Source organism: Aplysia californica, unplaced genomic scaffold (assembly GCF_000002075.1).
Source record: "Aplysia californica isolate F4 #8 unplaced genomic scaffold, AplCal3.0 scaffold00225, whole genome shotgun sequence".
NCBI classification, from domain to species: Eukaryota; Metazoa; Mollusca; class Gastropoda; order Aplysiida; family Aplysiidae; genus Aplysia; species Aplysia californica.
This window is the reverse complement of record NW_004797495.1, coordinates 124,302-132,477: the sequence shown is the minus strand read 5'-3', so window position 1 is coordinate 132,477 and position 8,176 is coordinate 124,302. Positions and strand designations below refer to the sequence as shown.

At 39.6% G+C, this 8,176-nt stretch overlaps 1 protein-coding gene across 1 annotated transcript in view; it reads left to right on the top strand.

Annotated features, from left to right (window-relative positions):
• The first annotated feature begins 216 nt into the window (after positions 1-216).
• The window catches only part of LOC101858785 (cytochrome P450 10-like), a 14,661-nt gene continuing 6,701 nt past the window's right edge, over positions 217-8,176 (top strand). Inside the window, exons 1-7 of the mRNA XM_035970135.1 lie at positions 217-266; positions 893-982; positions 2,054-2,297; positions 3,279-3,339; positions 6,522-6,658; positions 7,281-7,390; positions 7,802-7,880. Of these exons, the coding sequence (XP_035826028.1) occupies positions 217-266; positions 893-982; positions 2,054-2,297; positions 3,279-3,339; positions 6,522-6,658; positions 7,281-7,390; positions 7,802-7,880 (771 nt within the window). The remainder of the gene's footprint in view (positions 267-892; positions 983-2,053; positions 2,298-3,278; positions 3,340-6,521; positions 6,659-7,280; positions 7,391-7,801; positions 7,881-8,176) is intronic.

Here is an 8,176-nt window from a genome sequence, read left to right as displayed (position 1 = left end):
TTCCCTTTCGCAGCATTTCTGAAATCTTAATCATGGACATTTAAAAAACAAACAAACCACAGCCGGGAACTAAATCACAAAACTTAATCTTTTTACCAGTCTGTAGACATTAAACACAATGTTCCTCTCGTTGCTCCTTTCACAGGAAAGCTGCACCACTTCCACCTGCAGAGAGTTAAGGATTACGGCCCTGTATGGCGAGAAAAAGCTGGAGCAATGGACTTCGTGCATGTGGCCTGCGCTGAGGGAGTAGAGGATATCATTAGGTCTGAATTAGAATTATCTTTATGTCTTGTTCACCAGTGTCTGTGTTGTAGTGGTTAGGCGCTTCGCCTTTGCCCGCAGAAGACTCGAGTTTGATTCCCAGGTGGGATACGTTTTTATCTAGTATCTCAATCCTTCTGGAGAGATGCTGCATCCCTGTCAGCTCAGATTAGCCCGCTTCTTAAATGATCGAAATTATGTCGGGGGGGGGGGGGGTGGTAAAACACCTACATGTATATTTAAAAGAAGAATTAATATATTGTTCTTTTTATCGTCGTTGTTGCAGTTTTTGCCGTGTTTACTTCTGACAATGCCAGTCTCCACCGCGCTCCCCCCCCCGAAAAAAAACAATACAAGAACATTAATGTTTTTATCTCAGACCAGCCCTCACATCTAGAATTAAAGAACATTGTTCTTTCAAGTATTCTTATAAATTTCCGAAATATGTTCAGTGGTGACCTTTATTGCAGTATTCAGGTCTAATCAATGGCAAACCTGAAACAAAATAACCGTTAGCGCAACCATTAAAGATGTTCCACAATGTTAATGGCTGTTAACAGGAATGCAATATAAAAATATTACTATCATTGCACTGCACAATAATTTCAATGTTTAACATCCATTTCAGATGTGAAGGAGCTACTCCATTTCGAATGCCGGTCGTTCTTCATACAGATTACTACAGAGCCAACTCCAGACCCGAGGGTATCCTTACATCGTATGTGTGTGTGTGTGTGTGTGTGTGTGTGTGTGTGTGTGTGTGTGTGTGTGTGTGTGTGTGTGTATTTGTGTGTGTGTTTGTTTGTTTTGTTTTTGGCTGTTGTTTTTTGTTTGAACATTCTGGGTTTCTAAGAAGAATTTGTATGGATACCTACGTTGTGGAGGACCTTCGAGTCCCCTTTTTTGCTTTACTAAATTGTTGTCTCCTTTATGTGAACTAGCATCGTCAGTAAAGTCAGCTTATTCCAGCACTTTTAGCTGTAATATGATATATTGATAATGATATTGATAATGATAACTATAATGATGTTAATGATAATAATGATAATATTGATGATGATAATAACAGTAATAATAACAATAACGATGATGATGATGATGATGGTGGTGATGATGATGATGATTTTTTTTCGTTTCCTTAATGGGTCTGACGGACTTCACGAAGAAATCTTCGAGCGAGAGCGAGGCTCTTTTTCGGCTCCATTGTCAACAAGCTTAACGGCACCTCCACTCGTCCAAATAATGATGATGATGATGATCATCATCATCATCATCATCATCATCATTTTTTATATTATTATCATTATTATTGTCATTATAATAATTGGTAATAATAATAAAGACGATAGCGATCATAATAACAAGACAGTTATAATAATAGTAACAATAATGGCTATAATATAAGCAGCAGTAGCAGCAGTAGTAGAAATATTTGCGATTGAAGGAGGTGGCATCGCCTGGTGTCATAGGTAAAATTCGCTAGAAAATGGCAGCTAATGTTTCGTGATTCCCAATGCTGGAGTGGACTTGAAACCTGCAAATTTACATATTTTGTGCTTTTGATTAGCTTCTTTCCGTAAAATTCAAATAAGAATGTATTGTTAAATTGACGTAAACGGCGTTTGACCGAAAACGACAAAAATTGCCTTACGAGCTTGACAATCTTCAACTGTTGGTTTCTTCGATTTCATTATTTTGACGAGCGCCTGTTTTCACCACGGTGCGATACAGTTATTATAAAAAGAAATCGGATTGGGAAATAACATGTTCAATATTTGTCTCTAAATAGCAATGGTCAACAGTGGCGTCGCATGCGGAGTGCCCTCGAAAAACCCATCCTGAAGCCCAGTTTACTAAGTAACCACGTGCCCACTATGCACACTGTGTCTTCGGACTTTGTGAAGAAATTGGACACTCTACGAAATGACCATGGTTATATTACTGACGTACTATCAGAGCTCTTCAAGTGGTCGCTTGAAGGTAAGATTCCAGAATTGTACAGCCCAATAGATTATGCTGGGAAAGATGACAGAGTGGGATTTTTTTATGTCTACATGTGTGAGGAATGTTATGGTCATCGAGAAAAAGACAGAATCGACAGCTCAGTTTGTATTGTCTGGTGATAAGCTACGGTGCAGTTACCTCTAATTAGAATCATGAAGAGATGTTATAAAAAGGCTTGTTTTGAGAAGTTTGAAGGCTGTGTATACACTTTGGCTCTGTGGTATTGAAGATGGACATGACATATAATTTGGCGGTCGATATTAAATAGCATTGCATTGTTTGTACAGTTGATAAAGCCGTTCACTGCCGTCTTGAGTTCCTCACCCAAGCTCCTTTCTTTAGACTAAAAGAACAAACAGTGCCTATTGATTGTCGCATTTTGTGCATAGATTTATGTAAATATTTTTTCTTAACATTCACAGCAATGTATCCATCAATAAACTGCTCTCCAGATTAGTAGATAGATTTATGGATGGAAGATTGGATAAATGAGTGGGTAGATTGGTAGGTGAATTGGCGGTTGGACAGGTCAGACGGTTGATAGGTAGGTAGGTAGGTAGGTCGATATAATTTTTATATATATATATATATATATATATATATATATATATATATATATATATATATATATATATATATATATATATATATATATATATATATATATATATATAGAGAGAGAGAGAGAGAGAGAGAGAGAGAGAGAGAGAGAGAGAGAGAGAGAGAGAGAGAGAGACTTTACTTTTTCCTTCTGTTTCGCACAGACAGGCAGACATATGGCATAACACACAGACAACCAGTCACACAAACAGACAGTTAGGTAAATAGATAGACTGGCAGACTATAATCTATCCTTTTTGTTTGCAGCTGCCAGCGTGGTTCTTTACAACAGGAGATTAGGCTGCTTTTCTCTCGAGCCCTTGCCAGGTATTAAGGACTTCATTCAAGCAACAGCGATTTTAAATACTCTCATGGGCGAATCTCTGATATACCCCTTGTTTGTTCTGAAGACATTTAAGAGGAAATGGAGGATTACCTTCAAGGAAGCATTCGATAAGGTTGTTGCTATAGGTGAGTCTTTATACTAGTCTAGTTTTGATACGGTTTTCAACTTGCAGTTTCCCTTTCGTGGGAGATATACATTTTTCTTAAAATTCCAAGCAATGTATACATCAATAAACTGCTCTTCATTAAATTATTCTCCCAGCTTCTGACTGGCGGCTCCGTTGGTAGGGCTAATGTTTTCTTTTCCCATTTGTTCTTTTTCGTCGCCTTGCTTTTCGTCAGATTCTAAATGGAAAGCGCTCCCCTCTTTACTCGCCCTGCAAGTCCAGCTTTATTTCCTCCATCTATTTTGGTGGATACGTTTTACTAGCTTGTATCTTTTGTAAACTCCAACTTTTGTCGTCTGGATGGGGGCAGTTTTGTTTTGTTGTTTTTTTGTTTGTTGTTGTTTTTGTTGTGTTTTTCTTTGGGGGGGGGGGGGGGGGAGTCAATCACTCAAACACTTCGAGATTTATGCGACATTGTCTATTGTGCAATATTTTAACTGAACTTTCTATTACTGGTGTTGTGTTGCAATCATTTTGACAGTCGGTATGTTTACGTTGTGAACAAATGGCTTAATTTACCTGAACTACGATTACTTGGTAAAGAGAAATATTGTGTGACTGGAATGATATCACTCAACGATGGAGTTGCTTTGACTCTGACAAAAACACGCAAATGTATGGAATCGAATAACATTATGACATTGAATAATACAAATACCAATGGATTTTTTAATCGTGGAGAAAAAAAACAAACTCCCCTGCTGGTGGGGGGACCCGTAGTTTTACTATGGGGGAGCAAAGAATACACCTGCCGTGATACTGCGTGACGTAAGAGGCGACTAAAAGTGCATAGGTCTGGCCGCCCGAAAAGTGCCAGTTTGCGGAGGGCCAACTACCCAACCAAGTAAAAAACAGTAAGTTACAGAAACACGGACAAACACAGCTTTTTATTTTTCGATCTTGGGAGACGGAGGAGCTTCTGCATCAGCAGGAACAATGAAGGACAGCGGATGCACAGAAGTCACTTACAGGATGGGAACCACACGGGGAAAGGATCATCATGGCTTCATTCACTACAAGGAGTCACAGAAAGCGATGTACAGAAAAGTGGGAAGACATGGAATAACATCAGGAGGCTAGCCCGGGATAGAGAAAAGTGGAGGGTGTTTGTCCGTGGCCTGTACCCTGGTGCAGGGAGAGAAAGGCAATGATAATGATGATGTAAAAACAATACCAAAAAAAAGAGGGATCGCTGTTCCTTTATTATTTGTTACCGCGTTTGTGTTTTTTTTAATTCCATCAATCGGTTTCTGTAGTTTAAGGGTTAGGGTTTTTGCCTTGACATACATCAGCTTACATTCGATTCCCTCTTGGAGACTTTTGGGATTTTTGTTCTTTGTTGTTTAGTTGATATTTATTTTATATATTTTCAAAAATTTTAATCGAGTATTTCCATCTGCTGCAATGTAAGTCCCACTCTGCCAGGCGTGGCTCTGACAGGCAAGGTCTGAGCACCACGACACTTATATTTCTATATTTTTATATTATGTCGAGGGGCGGGGTAGGGCCAGGTGAAACATATTCATCAGCACGAATACGCCTACCTGAAGGCGGACCCCACCTACACATATACCGTAGGCGTTAAGCGTGAGTACCTATGCTGCTTGACAAAATCCTCGCCCAAGAGGTATGGACAAAAAAAGAGCAAGACAAAAGACCAAGTTTGAAGGGGTTTGGGGCAAGGGGGAGGGTCGGTGTGCTGTCCTTGGGGAGGGGGAAGGGGGGGGGGCATTTTCCCTTTCTAATTAACAGAAACGATAGAATAATATTATTATTGTACAAAAGGCACCTCTCAACCAGGAACCTACGATTCCTGTATAGGAAGCAGTGGACTATTTATGCAAGGACTGACTTGGTGAGCTTTGTTCCGGGGGGGGGGGCTTGCTTTTACCGTTCAAAGTAAGTCAAATTTTAAAGCAAAATATGGCATCAAAGGACACATGTTAGATAATGTCAGAGTTCTATATACCAACAGCAGAAGCTCAGTAAGAACAAAGGACGGCAATACAGACTGGTTTAAACTAAAATCTGGAGTATGACAGGGATGCATTCCTTCTCCCCTCCTGTTTATAATATATATGGACACAATAACGCAAGACACAAACCAAAGCCCAGAAAGCCTAAATGAATTTCTGTTTACAGACGACCAATGTCTTATTCATCATGACCAAGAAAGCCTCCAAAATCACACAACCGAACTCAAAAACACCTGAGAGAAATTCAACATGAAAATAAGCACATCAAAATCAGAAGTTATGAAAGTGAGCCGAAACCATAGTCCCCTGAACATCCATGTCAATAGTAAACAACTGAAACAAGTGAAGGAGTTTAAATATCGTGGCAGCACTTTTTCTGAAAACGGGTCCATAGACTGAGAAATAGAAATGCGAACTCAAAAAGCCAAAGGTGTCACCTACCAGCTCCTGTTTCATCCAAACATCTCCATGGACACAAAGAGACAGCTTATCACCTTAATATTCATGCCAACATTATGTTATCAGTGCCAGACCTGGACCTTAAGTAAAACCCATGAAAGCAAAATCACTGTAAGCGAAATGAAATGTCTCCGCATAACCCTTAACATCACACGACGAGACAGGCAGAGAAATGAGTAAGTAAGAGCAGCTATCGGCACTGAGTCCTGCCTGCGTAACATAGAAGACAGACAGAGGATAAAATGGTTTGGCCACCTGTTACGCATGTCACCTGACCAGCCAGCCTCGAGAACCTACAACAACAAGCACTCAGGCTATAAAGGAAGGGGAAGGCCACGCAAAAGGTGGATCGAGGGTGTCAAGGAAACCCTAAGAAAACATAACATCACAACTGAAAGAGCTGCGGAGCTGGCCTACCATAGTAAACTGCATCTCCCCTCGACGCTTAACGGCAACAGAGGATGAAAAAGTAAAAGTAGTAAGTAATTTAAAAAAACAAAATAGTATTCTTTTGAAAAAATCAGAACGGATTTCAGTATGACTGGGGCTTGTCGAAAAGGTGTCAGTTATTCATTCTAATCTCTCTGCAGGATACATTCGTACTGATCTGACTGAGAACAACATTGTGTAGGCACATCGTTTAACTTGACTTAATCCAGGTTAATTTAGGTGACCACAGCTGTCTGACTAATTTGACTTATTTCAGCTGAGAAAGAAATTGACAAGAAACCGGGCGATCTCAATGCGCAGTCTCTCGTCTCTCACATCATGTCACATGGGAATTTGACGTCATCGGAGATGTATACAAGCGTTACAGAGATAATGTTGGCCTCAGGAGACACGGTTAGTATAATTGTATAGACTTTTTCTGACCTGTAAAGTGCGACTTTACACATGGGGTGGGCAGCATGGTGTTTTGTCTTATGTCATAAGTCAATAAAATTTCTGCTTCCTATATTTTTCCTAAACTGAAAAGTAACTCCAGTTCATGACTTTTCTAGACGTCTTTTTGTTTCTATACCATCCAATAGTCTATCAAATTCATCGTTTTATGATTTAATCTACTTGTAATCACACACAAATATAATTGAATAAGGCATTAACAAATAAAGAGGGGTAAAATATCTTTTGCATGCTTACATTCCTTGCTGGTTTTAAAAATCATCCTCTATCCTTTTCTCCCGACGGTTTTTGGTGTCAAATTGTGAATCCTTGATCTTTTGAGAATATCGTTCAAAAGGGTTGTTTTTCATTTGTTATTCCTAGTTTGATGTCGTCTGCATATTACATAATATACTGATGTGATTGACCCTGTGTATCAGAATTGAAAATACACATTCTACTGTCACTTCTCTTCAAACGTTTAAAGTGACGTGTTGTCTTCTTTTTATTTCAAATATCACATCAGACCTCTACTTGGGCCCACCACACTCTATGGGAATTATGTCATCGCCCGCTAATTCAGGACAAGGTGTACCAAGAAATTAAAACTGTTGTAGGAGAAGTTGAAGAAGTTTCACACTCAACTCTCGGCCGTCTCAAATACACGACCGGATTCTTGAAAGAGATCCTAAGGTAAGCCGTTTACTGTGAAGACATAATGCATCACTCTCCTCGCATGTTATTGTTAAAGCACAACTCTGTACACAAATAAAATATAAAGTTATCAGTGGTAGCATTTATTAATAACCCAATCTTCCCATGGATGTCTTGACACCTGCGCCAAATTCTACTAAATGTTCTTTGAAACAATATGTTTGTCCGTTTCGATTCTTTTGCAGTTTTTTTTTTCTTGTTTACAATCCCTTGTCAATTTGTACTTCAACTATGACTTCAACCCTTTCACTACTACGGCTTCATGGCATGATAGTATAAGAGCGTATAGGGTCCAACTTAACAAATGGAATACAAAAACACTACGAGTAAGCGAGGCTGACGATCGGAGTGATAATGTTAATGTCATTCCTCGTCGTCTTCTTTATGTAGGTTACATCCACCCGTCTTCATGACAGGGCGTGAGCTAAAGAATGGAGGCGTCATCTGTGGCTACCAGGTTCCCCCCGGGGTAAGTGTAAACATGTTTCTACATAGTGGTTGATTCATTGCGAATGTGTTACGGCTCGATCGACACAATTTAGATCATTTAGGAAGTGGGGTGCTTTGACATTGTCTGTCAGGGCCAACCCAGGCTATATGGGTACAGCATATCAGAAAACAGACGGAAATACTCGGAAAAATAGGTTTTCTACATGGTGATTGAACTCTCTTCCTTTGCTTGAATGACACCTAAGCTTCACCCAGCACTGAATAATTATGCTGCGGATTTTGATAGCCGCTGTCAAGCCATCAACGGTCACGACG